At 41.1% G+C, this 16324-nt stretch overlaps 1 protein-coding gene across 7 annotated transcripts in view; it reads left to right on the top strand.

The window, feature by feature from the left end:
* LOC126252200 (mitochondrial protein C2orf69 homolog) overlaps positions 1-16324 on the top strand; it is a 227850-nt gene that overhangs the window by 123591 nt on the left and 87935 nt on the right. For 5 of the 7 annotated variants that reach the window (XM_049953101.1, XM_049953073.1, XM_049953087.1 and 2 more), the window contains 2 exons: positions 12126-12281; positions 13493-13620. In XM_049953101.1, coding sequence (XP_049809058.1) covers positions 12126-12281; positions 13493-13620 — 284 coding nt within the window. Of the gene's footprint in view, positions 1-12078; positions 12282-13492; positions 13621-16324 lie in introns of all 7 variants that reach the window. The other 2 variants (XM_049953109.1, XM_049953117.1) reach the window with 2 other exon arrangements.

Here is a 16324-nt window from a genome sequence, read left to right as displayed (position 1 = left end):
CTGTCAAATGCTGTGAGTACACTTTCTACTGTTCTATGTTCTTACTCAACTGAATTACCTACTGTGGCATTTATTATCACACTATCTGCAACTTCAGACAACTTCAAACAGATATTAGCACTTCAGTAACCCACTTTGTTGTACCTTGATACTTTCTGGTGATCCTATCAAACTTTAGCCTGCTTTTCATTATTACTAAATTATGTATGCATCAATATGTACACTTGGGCACTCCTTACAATCCAGGATCTGATCTTGGAATATCTGTCTTGACTTGATTTAATTCAATAATTGTCTTCTAGATTTTGGGGGACTTAGGGGAAGGGAGGTGGCAGTGAAATGTTAGGAAGTTCTGTACGAGACGTGCTTTACACTCATATTGACATAGGCCTCAGTGACCTTGACAGTGCAAGAAGAGAGGAGAGTAGACTACAAGCTAGGGAAATGAAATTCTTAAGAAGTATGTTAGGGAAAATGAGGAGAAACAGAGAGAGAAATTGAAGATGTTAGGAAGAAAATTGTAGTAGAAAAGTTGACTAATAGAATTGCAAAGAGTGGATTAAAATTGTTTGGCCTTGTAAAGAGAATGGAAGATGGAAGAGCACCATAATGAATGATGGAGGAAAAGCTTGAGAGCAAGAGAGAGATTCAGAGCGAGATGGACTGAGTCAATCAAAACCAGTTTAAGAAGAAGGAATCTGGGTGGGAAGAGAACGGTTATAGAAAAATAATGGTGGAAGGTTGAGAGAAGGTGGAGAAGTAGCATAAATGTCCCATCTTGGCCTGATACTGGACAGAGAGAAAAACAGAGATGATGGCGACGAGTATCTTCCTTTCCCTTGTAGCCTTTTCAAGGATGCATCCTCTGATCGCAATTTTTGAACAGTGTATGTGCCATTTATTGCTGAAATTTTGTTACAGAACTCAAGGAGTCTTCCATCACTCTCATTCCTACAACAGAGCCTGTGTTCCCCTGTAATACTGTCATATATTCCTGTACTATTGCATTCCAGTCCCTCATGGATATTGGAATATTGGATTTGCATGTCTCTTAAACACTGATTTATCTTCTCAGTTCTCTTGTACAGTCTTGTCTTGTGATCTTCTGCTTGCGACTTTGCCATGTATACCTGAACTCATCCACTCTTTGGCCTATATCTCCCTGTTCGTGATGAATTCCGCTCCAGATATAAGATTTTCTGCTGTGTTACACTTATCTGATTCTGCTGCGTACTGAATAGTTGGTATTATCAAATTTTTGTCAAAATCCTAGTCTACCTTCTCACCATATAGCGGAGATGCTGAGTTGCAATAGACACAACAAAAAAATTCACACAGTTTTAGCTTTCGGGTATTAAGGCCTTTGTCAACAATAGACACACATACACACACACACACGCAAGCACACACTCACGCAAATGCAACTCGCACACATGTTGGCAGTCTCAAGCAGAAACCACACTGCGAGCAGCAGCACCAGTGCAAGATGGGAGTGGCAACTGGGTAGGAGTTAGGAGGAGGCTGGGGCGGGGATGGGGAGGGATAGTATGGTGGGGGTGGCAAGTGCTGCAATTTAGACAGAGGGCTGGAGAGAAGGTGGAGGGGGGGGGGGAGTATTGCAAAGGAGAGAAATAAAAAGAAATTAAAGACTGGCTGTGGCAGTGAAATGACAGATGTGTAGTGCTGGAATGGGAACAGGGAAGGGGCTGGATGGGTGAATTCAGTGACTTATCAAGGTTGAGGCCAGGAGGGTTACAGGAACGTAAGATGTATTGCAGGGAAATTTCCCACCTGTGTAATTCAGAAAAGCTGATGTTGATGGGAAGGATCCATATGGCACAGGCTGTGAAGCAGTCATTGAAATGAAGGATATCATGTTTGGCAGCATGTTCAGCAACAGGGTGGTCCACTTGTTCCTTGGCCACAGTTTGTCGGTGCCCATTCATTCGAACAGACAGCTTGTTGGTTGTCATGCGTACATAAATACAGCACAGTGGTTGCAGCTTAGCTTGTAAATCACATGACGGGTTTCACAGGTAGCCCTATCTTTGATGGGATAGGTGATGTTTTTGACTGGACTGATGTAGGTGGTGGTGGGAAGATGTATGGGACAGGGCTACCTGTGAAACCAGTCATGTTATTTACAAGCTAAGCTGCAACCCCTGTGCTGCATTCCGTATAGGCATGACAACCAACAATCTGTCTGTCTGCATGAATGGCAACCGACAAACTGTGGCCAAGAAACAAGTGGACCACCCTGGTGCTGAACACTCTGCTAAACATGAATGAGTGCTTCACAGCCTGTGCCATATGGATCCTTCCCACCAACACCAGCTTTTCTAATTTGCGCAGGTGGGAACTTTTCCGGCAATGCATTCTACATTCCTGTAATCCTCCTGGGCTCAACCTTTGTTAGTCACTGTCTTCACCCATCGAGCCTATTCCCATTCCAGGGCTATACAGCTGTCATTTCACTACCTCACCCAGTCTTTTAATTTCTTTTTATTTCTCTCCTTTTTGCTACTTCCCCCCTGCCCCCTTTCCCAACTTCTCTCCTGCCCTCCGTCTAAAGTGCAGCACTTCCCTGTCTGCCACCCCCACCATATTATCCCTCCCCCTCCCTGCCCCCAGATTTTCCTCACCCCCACCCCCACCCAGTTTCCACTCCCATCATTCACTGGTGATGCTGCTCGCAGTGTGGTTTCAGTTGCCTTGAGACTGCAGTTGTGTGTGCAAGTTGCATTTGCGTGTGTGTGTGCGTGTGTGTGTGTGCGTGTGTGTGTGTGTGTGTGTGTGTGTGTGTAAATTGTTGACAAAGGCCCTAATGGCTGAAAGCTGTAATTGTATGAATCTTTTTGTTGTGCTTATTGTGACTCAGCATCACCGCTATATGGGGGGTAGCAACTCTCCTTCTCTAATATTGTTACATTCCATCATGGATTTTTCATTGTTTGATCCTAGTCTTCCTTCTGTTTCACTTCACTGATCCCTACTACATGTAGATTCAGTTTTTGCATTTCAGTTTTCAAATTTTATGGTTTTCCAACCACATTCAGACTTACGATATTTCACAGTCTGACTCGGAATGCTAACCTTATTGGTTTTACAAACAATTTCTTATGGTCACTTCTTGCTTGCCTTTTCAGTTCTGGAGATGCAAATGGTGCACTACTCCAAAATCCTTGGCCAATGGAGACAGTGACACTTTGTTTTAATTGTAGGCCTCATTACCTGAGCGTACATACATCTCTCTAATACAGTAATTTCCTTTGTCTTCTGCATCCTCATGTTGTAGATAATTGCTTATTATCCCTTCTTTAATGGCAGTCTTTCACCCCATGTGCGAGATGGAGCTCTGAATTGCCTCTGCTCCCTTCTTTTCACAAGGCTGTTGGCGGGTTAAGAGAGAGTGATTCCTTACATTGTGTCTTCAACAACAACCATAGGTAATGGTGATTATTCAAAATGTAAGCAGTGACTGGGATAGAAGCAGCAGACCAGAACTCTTTAGTAATAGTACTAAAAGACATTGTCCCCACATCACAATGGTCACCATTATTTGTAAATAAATAAATAAATAAATAAAGAATAATAATAATTTGGTGAATGTAATAGTATTAGTTGTCTTTGAACCACTGAAAATTTTTGTGTGTACTGGTGGCAATGTTAGTTACAAAGCTGTGAATTTCCTACAGTTTTATTACCTGTCTTCTAATTGGTAGGTGAGAGTTTCTCTGGAAAGTAGTTACCAGTTGTACAACACTGATTTGATGTACAAAATTTCAGCAGGAAGAGCATATAACACTTCTCTTTGCGTGTTTAGTAGATTTGCAGCAAATAATGTCGTCGTGGTTTTCAGTACAGAGACTGGTTTGTTGCAGCTCTCCACGATACCCTATGCTGTGCAAGCTTCTTCATCTCCAAGTAAATACTGCAACCTACATCCTTCTGAATCTGCTTAGTGTATTCATCTCTTGGTCTCCCTCTAAAATTTTTACCCTCCATGCTGCCATCCAGTACTGACTTGGTGATCCCTTGACACCTCAGAACATGTCCTGTCAACCAGTCCCTTCTTCTAGTCAGGTTGTGCCACAAAATCCTCTTCTCCCCAGTTCAATTCAGTACCTCCTCATTAATTATGTGTTCTACCAATCTAATATTCAGCATTCTTCTGTAGCACCACATTTCGAAAGCTTCTATTCTCTTCTTGTCCAAAGTATTTATCGTCCATGTTTCACATGGCTACACTCCATACAAATACGTTTAGAAAAGACTTCCTGACACTTAAATCTTGATATTAACAAATTTCTCTTCTTCAGAAATGTTTTCTTTGCCATAGCCAGTCTACATTTTATATTCTCTCTACTTCAACCATCAACAGTTATTTTGCTCCCCAAATAGCAAAACTCCTTTACTATTTTAGGTGTCTCATTTCCTAATCTAATTCCCTCAGCATCGCCAGATTTAATTAGAGTACATTCCGTTATCCTTGTTTTTCTTTTATTGATGTTCATCTTATATCCTCCTTTCAAGACACTGTCCATTCCATTCAACTGCTCTTCCAAGTCCTTTGCTGTCTCTGACAGAATTACGATGTTATCGCCAAACCTCAGAGTTTCTATTTCATCTATATTGATTTTAATTCCTACTCCAAATTCTTCTTTTGTTTCCTTTACTGCTTGCTCAGTATATACACTCCTGGAAATGGAAAAAAGAACACATTGACACCGGTGTGTCAGACCCACCATACTTGCTCCGGACACTGCGAGAGGGCTGTACAAGCAATGATCACACGCACGGCACAGCGGACACACCAGGAACCGCGGTGTTGGCCGTCGAATGGCGCTAGCTGCGCAGCATTTGTGCACCGCCGCCGTCAGTGTCAGCCAGTTTGCCGTGGCATACGGAGCTCCATCGCAGTCTTTAACACTGGTAGCATGCCGCGACAGCGTGGACGTGAACCGTATGTGCAGTTGACGGACTTTGAGCGAGGGCGTATAGTGGGCATGCGGGAGGCCGGGTGGACGTACCGCCGAATTGCTCAACACGTGGGGCGTGAGGTCTCCACAGTACATCGATGTTGTCGCCAGTGGTCGGCGAAAGGTGCACGTGCCCGTCGACCTGGGACCGGACCGCAGCGACGCACGGATGCACGCCAAGACCGTAGGATCCTACGCAGTGCCGTAGGGGACCGCACCGCCACTTCCCAGCAAATTAGGGACACTGTTGCTCCTAGGGTATCGGCGAGGACCATTCGCAACCGTCTCCATGAAGCTGGGCTACGGTCCCGCACACCGTTAGGCCGTCTTCCGCTCACGCCCCAACATCGTGCAGCCCGCCTCCAGTGGTGTCGCGACAGGCGTGAATGGAGGGACGAATGGAGACGTGTCGTCTTCAGCGATGAGAGTCGCTTCTGCCTTGGTGCCAATGATGGTCGTATGCGTGTTTGGTGCCGTGCAGGTGAGCGCCACAATCAGGACTGCATACGACTGAGGCACACAGGGCCAACACCCGGCATCATGGTGTGGGGAGCGATCTCCTACACTGGCCGTACACCACTGGTGATCGTCGAGGGGACACTGAATAGTGCACGGTACATCCAAACCGTCATCGAACCCATCGTTCTACCATTCCTAGACCGGCAAGGGAACTTGCTGTTCCAACAGGACAATGCACGTCCGCATGTATCCCGTGCCACCCAACGTGCTCTAGAAGGTGTAAGTCAACTACCCTGGCCAGCAAGATCTCCGGATCTGTCCCCCATTGAGCATGTTTGGGACTGGATGAAGCGTCGTCTCACGCGGTCTGCACGTCCAGCACGAACGCTGGTCCAACTGAGGCGCCAGGTGGAAATGGCATGGCAAGCCGTTCCACAGGACTACATCCAGCATCTCTACGATCGTCTCCATGGGAGAATAGCAGCCTGCATTGCTGCGAAAGGTGGATATACACTGTACTAGTGCCGACATTGTGCATGCTCTGTTGCCTGTGTCTATGTGCCTGTGGTTCTGTCAGTGTGATCATGTGATGTATCTGACCCCAGGAATGTGTCAATAAAGTTTCCCCTTCCTGGGACAATGAATTCACGGTGTTCTTATTTCAATTTCCAGGAGTGTAGATTGAATAACACTGGGAATAGGCTACAACCTTGTCTCACTCCCAACCACTGCTTCCCTTTCATGCCCATCGACTTGTGTAACTGCCATCTGGTTTCTGTACAAATTGTAAATAACCTTTTGGTCCCTATATTTAACACCTGCCACCTTCAGAATTTGGAAGAGAGTATTCCAGTCAACGTTGTGAAAGCTTTCTTTAAGTCTAGAAATGCTAGAAACTTGGGTTTGCCTTACCTTAATCTATCTTGTAAGATACGTCATAGGTCAGTATTGCCTCACGTGGTCCAACATTTGTACGGAATCAAAACAGATCTTCCCCAAGGTCGGCTTCTACCTGTTTTTCCATTCGTCTGTAAAGAATTTGTGTCAGTATTTTGCACCCATGACTTGCTAAACTGACAGTTCAGTAATTTTCACACCTTTCAACACCTGCTTTGTTTGGGATTGGAATTATTATATTCTTCTTGAAGTCTGAGGGTATTTCGCCTGTTTCTTACATCTTGCTCAGCATATGGTGGAGTTTTAGCAGGGCTGGCTTTCCCAAGGCTATCACTAGCCCTAATGCAGTGGTCGTCAAACTGCAGCCCGCGGGCCGCATGCGACCCAGATAATGTTTTCGTGCGGCCTGCAACCCTCCTCAGCTTCACGCGGTTAGCATTAGTTAGCAACTTGTCTGGCCTAGCGGTGTTTTGTTTACAGAAACTGTGTAGAATTGTGATTAAAGTTGGGGATGTAATTGGGTTACTGAAAGCCATCCACCACTTTCATTTGACACTCCATTTGCCAGTGTTCCGCAGCGCTAAAGGCATGAGCAGCCTGCTAGCCAACAATGTGAGCCATGTATCAAATGTGCCGTGTGCTCATGGCCGCTTGTTCATCAGTGGTGGGCTTGTCCCGCAGCCGCCTTATTGTTAGCTTTGTCGTGTCAGTTGTGAACTAAGTTTCGGTGCCCTTGAGCGTTTGTCGCGTATTGAATGTATTTGTGCTCATATTTGGTGATATAATTATTAGTGGAATAAATAATGTCTGATGTACGCTCAAGAACAGTGACCAAGAGGAAAATATGTGAAGAGAAAAGAAGTTTCCAAGAAATATGGGAAGAAGAGTTTTGCTTTATAAGTGGACACGAAGGTTCTGCTACTTGCTTAATATGCCGGGATACTATTGTGGGACTGAAGAGATACAGTGTATTTCGCCACTACACAAGTATAATTTACAGTAGCTGTTCCTTTGAATTCAAATGAAAGAAAGGAAAAAATTGCTCATCTAAAGTCTACCATTCGTCATCAAAAAATTATGTTAGCAGCAGTTGGGCAAAGTGAGGCTGTCACAAGAACATCATACCAAGTATGTAATATTCTGGCAAAAAATATGAAAGCTTTCACTGATGCTGGATTAGTAAAGCAATGTATGATGACTACTACTGAAACTTTGTTTAAAAATTTCTCCAACAGTCAACAAATATCAGCTGAAATAAATAAGCTCATGCTTTCAGAATCTACCTGCTGACGTCGTATATGAGATATTTCAAAATATGTGTTTGAGGCAGTATTTAATAAAGTCAAACTATGCAAATACTTCAGTCTTGCTTGTGATTCCAGTACAGATTTAGCTTCGATGGCTCAGTTTTCATTATTTTTGCATTACTGCACAAACGATGGGTTAGTAGAGGAAGATGTTTTAGCAATTATAACCATGAAAGGTCATGCAAAAGGATGTAAATTTGTGGATGCAATTAAAGAATTTGTAAAAAAAAAATGACTTATCTATGAGCAAATTAATATCAGTATGTACAGATGATTGTTCGTCAATGATGGGTGTTGACAATGGTTTGATAGCACTGATTAAGAAGGAGTGGAATTTGCCAAATTTACTCTCCATTCACTGCTTACTGCATCAAGAAAGTTGGGCATGTCAAATTTCAAATACCAAATTGAAGAATGTTATGCAAATGGTTATAAGCATTATAAATTTCAACCGTGCCTTTGATCTTAAATCAACAAAAATTTAAAGAACTTCTGCAGGAATTGCTAGCTTGTTACAGTGATGATCTCCTACATACTGCTGTCAGATGATTAAGCAAAGGAAAAGTGCTGGAACGGTTTGTCAATTTGAAACCTGAATTTATTTTAGTCTTACAACGAAGTGGCAAAAATTATCCTGACGATGAATGGTGGATAGTTAAAGCTTTTTTGACCAATATTACACAAAAATTCAACACACTTAACGTGGAATTACAAGGACCAAACAAGATAATTGGGCAAATGACTAACAAAATATTTGCATTTGAAGCAAAACTGCAATTATATATAAATGAACTCGAAGTAAAGGATCTGTCTAATTTTCCAACTGTTGCTATGCTCCGATCAGGCTTAACTATCGCCGAAAACTATTTACCAAAATATGAAAGAATATTTGGAAGTCTATTTGGAAGAAATAAAAAACAGATTTGTAGATGTTAGAAATATTCGAAGCTGTTTCATTCTCATAGAGAACCCTTGGCGTATTGGACATCATGATCTCAAATTATTCTGCCACTTTGGATTTCCAACAACTAATATGCTAAATGAAATAATCGAATTTCAGCATGACACACAGCTTAAAGCTCTGTTTTTAGAACATTGTGAAACACAACAGTACACCGAATTTTGGAAATGTGTGCGTAGCAATTATAAAAACTTAAGAGACTGTGCACAGTTCATTTTAACACTATTTCCTTCAACTTACCTTTGTGAAGCTTCATTTTCAAAAATGAAGTACCTGAAAAATAAATATCGTAATCGGTTGCCCAGTCATTTAGAAGATGCAGCGAGGATTGCATAAACCCAAATGATGCAGATATTGATGACATAGCCAAAAAAGTTAAACATCACAAGTCACATAATGAAAAATTATGTATTTGTATTTGTTTTGCAATTATAATGATTAAAAACCATATTCAATAAGAGACCTGTAGCTTTCTTATATAGCCAGTTGCATGTGCAGTGCATCTGTCCTTTTCTTATTTTTTAAATTTCTTATTTATATTTACATTTTCTGAAAGTTTGACATTAATGCAATTATAATAAAGTTCTGGTGGACATTTGAATAATGTAATATAATATTTTAATAAAACATCTGTCTCATCTTGCATGAAAGTACTTTAAAATAAATTTCAGGAATGAGATACACTCATCCTAGATTTGTTTTTGGTAGTGGCTCAAAATTACTAATGATTCCCTTCCTTCCCTTCACCGTTCATATGCTCCTGCCTAGCTACATGAATATTGTAAGATTATGCAACTCAGGTGAATTTTATTTTCACAGAGATAATTAAACAGGAATTCATTAGTCAGATGCACTGTATGCTTTTTTCCAGTTTATTGAAATTTGATCAGCAGTATTTTATGCAGTTTTCAACACTCGTAAATATGGTGACATTCATTCCGTGAAAGTCTGTGAATGGCACATGTTATCAATGACTCATGGTACCAAGACGATTATTCCAGTCAGTCTCAACACTCGACTCCTGTGAGGACTGACTAAAAGTGTAATTGTTGACAACATGACACAACTACTTGTATGTCTCCTACGAATATATCTCTCATAATCTAATAATTGTCAAACCGGCGGACGGGTATTTAAAAATCTTTTTCCCTGTATTGCAGAATTTCAGTGTCATAAACATTGCTTATTGTCGTCATCAACTGCACAGCAATGTTATTTGGCGAAGGAGTTACATACATCTAACAGTTGCGAGAGGTTTGTTTCCGAAAGTACTATTTCATTTAAACGATGCTAATGTTTACAGTTTCTGAAGAATGATAAATCATACATATCTAAATCCGGTAAAGAACAAATGGTTTGCAGCTGCCGGCTGTACCTGTCTCCTTTGTCAAATGAAAAATATACTGGAAGAATTGTGAGTAGGAGTGCGTAAAGTTGTTCTATCACCTTTACAGGTGCCACTTAGTACAGGGGCATATAGATTTGTCGTTGCGGTGGGAGGGGACGTAATAATGGAAATGTTTTCTTGTTTGTTTCTCAGTGCTGACAACAGATGAGTGTGTGTGCCTTGTACCAATTATCTGCTATTTTATCAGTCTTAAATGAAAGTGTGTTGGATTCAAGAATACACTTTACAGAGATGGTCATATGCGGTACATATTTGTGAAAAGAAATTAGTCATTAGCTCTTAAAATTGTGTGTGTGTGTGTGTGTGTGTGTGTGTGTGTGTGTGTGTGTGTGTGTGTGTGCGTGCGCGCTCGTAAACCCTCGGATCGATTTTAACCACACTGATACACACACTATTTTCAATCTGTAAAGAAATATTGTGGGGTAAGCAAAGGCAATTTCTTAGTGGGGCAGGGGATGGTAATGTGGAGGGAGAAGGGGGAGGAGGAAAGGGACACATACAGGGGGAGTGTGAATGGACAGATAAAGGGGTGAAGAGATGGTGAGAGAGGGGAAAGTCGAGATAGGCGACAGTGTGAGGGAAGGAAGAGAGAGACTAACATAAGATTGGAATAAATAGATATCTAGCCAATGCCAGGTACCTCATCTAGTATGAAATAAAATTAAGGCTGTTGTAGTTCAGTCAAGTGAGTTGAAGGAAAATGATTTTCAAAAAATGTAGAAAACAGTTGTGATCGAGTCACATGTTACATAATACATTTAAGTATAAGTCCATTTGCTGTTATTAACCATCTGTTCACAAAGACAACACAGCAACATTTCATTGGGCAATTACACAGTGTTACAATTTACGGGTCATTGAGGGTGGCAACAATCTGAAAAAGAGAACATTCTACACATAGTGGTCTGAATAGTATCGGCCTTAACGATAAGTGCTAGAAATTCAGTGGTAAACCTCTAGCTTATTTAATATAATTAGTCTATTGGAGGTTCATAACACACCATTTACAAGGTTTGCCAGTTAATAAAAAGACCTGGAAATCTGCGGCCCGAGGTGATACATCATATTGTTAGTTTTGGCCCTTGAGCAAAAAAGTTTGACGACCACTAATCTAATGGAATATTGTCTACTCCCGGGGCCTTGTTTCGACTTAGGTGTTTCACTGCTCTGTCACATTTGTCACCTAAGTCCTCTTCCATTTAAATAATATTACCCTCGAGTACATTGCCCTTGTACAGACCCTCTATGTATGCCTTCCACCTTTCTGCTTTCCCTTCTTTGCTTAGAACTGGTTTTCCATCTGAGGTTTTGGTATTCATACAGGTTGTCCACTTTCTCCATAGGTCTCTTTAAGTTTCTTGTAGGCAGTATCTAACTTAGCCCCTAGTGATATATGCCTCTACATCCTTACATTTGTGCTCTAGTCATCCCTGCTTAGCCATTTTGTACTTCCTGTCGATCTCATTTTTGAGATGTTTGTATTCCTTTTTGGCTGCTTTATTTACTGCATTTTTATATTTTCTCCTTTCATGAATTAAATTCAATCTCCCTAGTATTTCTACTAGCCATAGTCTTTTTACCTACTTGATCCTCTGCTGCCTTCACTATTTCATATTCCAAAGCTACCCATTCTTCTTCTACTGTATTTCTTTCCCCTGTTCTTGTCAGTCGTTCCCTAACGCTCTCTGTGAAACTCCCTATTCATTCAGTTCCACGTCCCATCTCCTTAAATTCCTACCTTTTTGCAGTTTCTTCAGTTTTAATCTACAGTTCATAACCTATAGATTGTGGTCAAGGTCAACATCTGTCTCTTGAAACGTCTTACAGTTTAAAACCTGGTTCCTAATATCTGTCTTAGCATTATATAATCTGTCTGAAACCTTCCATGTATGCAACCTTCTCTCATGATTCTTAAACCAAGTGTTAGCTTGTGACTAGTTAGCAAATAATAATTATGTAGATTTTGCATTTACATTATTACTGAGGATTTCTTTGTTATTAATTCTGGCTTGAAAGTTGGATGCCTTCTGTGTGACTGTATTATTGAAAATTGTCAATTATTTACAGGTAAAAAATGAAACTGATCTATAATTTCAGTGGAATCTCTTGTGCAGGGTAGCAGAATGCTGGGCACCCCTCCATCATCTTGCCCCATACGCCTGTGTGGAGTCACAGGATATGATGGACGTGTAAACGATATCATCTACTGTCATCCACTTGTCAAAGCAGAAAATAATACTGCAGTTGTCTACTTTGGTGGCGATGTTCAGGTGACCTGTAAATTGAGTTTACTGAGATGTGATAACCTTGCAGTTTTAATAAATAAACGATGAAAACTGTATAGAAGAAACAAATATTTTAAATTTTGAATAATTATTATTATTCTTGCATTTAAAACACTACTTTGTGTGTGTGGGTTGGTGGGGGTTGGATGGGGGTGGGGGGGGGGGGCGGGGTGAGGTCACTGTGAGGTACTCGCATGTGAAGGATGGGTTGAATGTGTAAGGTATGAGGACACATAATGGTGTTAAGTATAAGTATATTCGGGCAGCACAAAAAGTAATTTGTTTCATACAGACAGTATGCCAGAAACTACAGTATTTTTCACACTTTTATTAGACAACAGTATTTCAATCCCAATTACTGCACTGGCTTAAAAGAAACTGTGATTGATGTTCCCATTGGCTTCCAGTCACCTTCTGTAATGTACTAGTACAAAGCTTTTAATTGATGGTCGATCAAGTGTATTATATTTCTTAGATTTTGCTTTTACTGGCCTGCTGTGTACTGGGTGTCCCTCATAAGGATCATCAGATGCTTTTTTTCTAATGGCTCGGCAGATATTTGCAATTTTGTTTTTTCAATGTCTAGCAGGAGTCAGTCCAAACAAATACTATTCATCACATCTTTCTTGTGACAGCTGATGTTGATGGCAGTCGGTTTGTTTCCTGTACAAACAAAATTATTTGTAAAGTGGAATTTTATATATCCATTCAATAGCCTTGTTCCAAATTAGTCTAGTGCAGTATTTGTTTTATCAACATGTATTAACAGGGACAGTAAAACACAAAGAATATCTGGTATTCCAGCAGTGAATGAGCAGTGCTGCTATGTGGCGGTAGCAGTCACTATTGGAGGTCCTGTAATATCACTGAATATTGATGATTTCTCCTGGGACACCCTGTACGCTAACAACATGTTATGAACTTGTATGCTAGTTGAACTTTGGTGTTTACTGAATAATTTGTAAGTAGCAAAATAACTGACAGTTGTTGGATAACACTCTACAGTAATGTAATTTGTTCTAATCATATTACTGTGTCACTGGAATACTACAGTACCAAGCTTATTACTTTGTGTACCATATAGAATATGTCTTAAGATGCTACCATGCTTGATTTTTCTTTTGTACCATTACTTTTGAGATTTTATTACTCTAATTATTAAAGTTAATATACAACTTGGAACTATGTGGTTTCAGGATTTTCCAGAAATTATGGAGAACCACAGGGAAAACAAAAATTATGTAAAGTGGAATCTTGAAAACACTGCAGTGCTGCTCCAATCATATTTTCCTGAGAGCCATGTTGTTGTTGTGCGGCCATCTAGGTGAGTTCAGGCTCCACTGTTTCTTTCCTTTTTTTTATTTATTTCTATGAAATAAGGGACAGTTCGTATTCAGCATACAAAAAATTTTGTAACATCACTGTAGATTCATCTCTTAAGTCATGACTTCGGTATAGTTACAGAGTGTGCCTTGATGGTTCAATACCTATAACTGTTTGATTGAATCAGTTTGCAGCTCTGAGGAAAAATTCATACCAGAGTTGTCAACAATGGAACCAAGCTTAATAAAAATGTGGTTGTGCTCAAACCAGTCTCTGCTGTGGTGGTTCCCTTACAGCTGTACATGGTGTTTGTAAATGAATATCAGGGTTTTAACAATTTATAATATTTATTACATTAAACTTACAGTTATAAATGATATGCCAAATGAAAGAGCAGCTCAACCAGTTTTACCAGAATCTTATAAATGTTCAGTGTGAGCACCATTTGTCGCACGGCACACGTCAAGTCTATAGCCCAAGCGCTGGATAGGTCGCAGGGGCCCAGTGACAGGGCTTGCTTTACATGGCCTCCACGTTCACTCGACCTAATGCCATGCGATTTTTTCCTATTGAGCTTCATCAAGGATCGTGTGTATGTGCCTCCGCTACCAGCAGACCTCCCTGAAATAAGAAACCGGATTGAAGCAGCTGTTGCTACAATCTCTGAAGACACACTCATCAACGTTTGGGAAGAACTCGGCTATGGACATGATGTGTGCCGTGTGACAAATGGTGCTCATATTGAACATTTATAGGGTTCTTGGTAAAACTGTTTGAGTTGCTCTTTCATTTGACATATCATTTATAAATGTAAGTTTAATGTAATAAATATTATACAACATTAAAACCCCAATATTCATTTATAAACACCCGGTATTATTTGTGTGTAGAGGTGGAAGCAAAACTCCCATTCAGTTTTCTCTGTTATGAAGGTCAGGAAAAAACTGGGGGAAAATTCTGTTCACAGGTCGGAACTCTGTGTGTTTGGACGGACGGACGGACACACACACACACACACACACACACACACACACACACACACACTCTCTCTCTCTCTCTCTCTCTCTCTCTCTCTCTCTCTCTCTCTCTCTCTCCCTCTCCCTCTCCCTCTCCCTCTCCCCCCCCCTCTCTCTCTCTCTCTCTCTCTCTCTCTCTCTCTCTCTCTCTCTCTGCAATGAGTAAAAATAAGTTGAGGCATTTAGTGACAGATACACAAGCAGTAACTAAATACAGCAGCACAGGGACTGAAATCTGGCAAATAGAGGAGGAACAGCAGGCCTGAGGAACTACAGAAATGGTGAAAAATTCATTCAAATAAAACAAGTAGTTCACTGTTACTTTATTGGTATTGACACGCGTAAAGCTGAAATACTAAACACCTTTTTCCAAAGCTGTTTCACAGAGGAAGACCGCACTGCAGTTCCTTCTCTAAATCCTCGCACAAACGAAAAAATGGCTGACATCGAAATAAGTGTCCAAGGAATAGAAAAGCAACTGGAATCACTCAACAGAGGAAAGTCCACTGGACCTGACGGGATACCAATTCGATTCTACACAGAGTACGCGAAAGAACTTGCCCCCCTTCTAACAGCCGTGTACCGCAAGTCTCTAGAGGCGCGGAAGGTTCCAAATGATTGGAAAAGAGCACAGGTAGTCCCAGTCTTCAAGAAGGGTCGTCGAGCAGATGCGCAAAACTAGAGACCTATATCCCTGACATCGATCTGTTGTAGAATTTTAGAACATGTTTTTTGCTCGAGTATCATGTCGTTTTTGGAAACCCAGAATCTATTCTGTAGGAATCAACATGGATTCCGGAAACAGCGATCGTGTGAGACCCAACTCGCTTTATTTGTTCATGAGACCCAGAAAATATTAGATACAGGCTCCCAGGTAGATGCTATTTTTCTTGACTTCCGGAAGGCGTTCGATACAGTTCCGCACTGTCGCCTGATAAACAAAGTAAGAGCCTACGGAATATCACACCAGCTGTGTGGCTGGATTGAAGAGCTTTTAGCAAACAGAACACAGCATGTTGTTCTCAATGGAGAGACATCTACAGACGTTAAAGTAACCTCTGGCGTGCCACAGGGGAGTGTTATGGGACCATTGCTTTTCACAATATATATAAATGACCTAGTAGATAGTGTCGGAAGTTCCATGCGGCTTATCGTGGATGATGCTGTAGTATACAGATAAGTTGCAGCATTAGAAAATTGTAGCGAAATGCAGGAAGATCTGCAGTGGATAGGCACTTGGTGCAGGGAGTGGCAACTGTCCCTTAACATAGACAAATGTAATGTATTGCGAATACATAGAAAGAAGGATCCTTTATTGTATGATTATATGATAGCGGAACAAACACTGGTAGCAGTTACTTCTGTAAAATATCTGGGAGTATGCGTGCGGAACGATTTGAAGTGGAATGATCATATAAAATTAATTGTTGGTAAGGCGGGTACCAGGTTGAGATTCATTGGGAGAGTGCTTAGAAAATGTAGTCCATCAACAAAGGAGGTGGCTTACAAAACACTCGTTCGACCTATACTTGAGTATTGCTCATCAGTGTGGGATCCGTACCAGATCGGTTGACGGAGGAGATAGAGAAGATCCAAAGAAGAGCGGCACGTTTTGTCACAGGGTTATTTGGTAACCGTGATAGCGTTACGGAGATGTTTAGCAAACTCAAGTGGCAGACTCTGCAAGAG

This window comes from Schistocerca nitens, chromosome 1 (genome assembly GCF_023898315.1).
Source record: "Schistocerca nitens isolate TAMUIC-IGC-003100 chromosome 1, iqSchNite1.1, whole genome shotgun sequence".
NCBI classification, from domain to species: Eukaryota; Metazoa; Arthropoda; class Insecta; order Orthoptera; family Acrididae; genus Schistocerca; species Schistocerca nitens.
The sequence above is the reverse complement of the archived record's forward strand: the minus strand, read 5'-3'. Positions and strand labels throughout refer to the sequence as shown.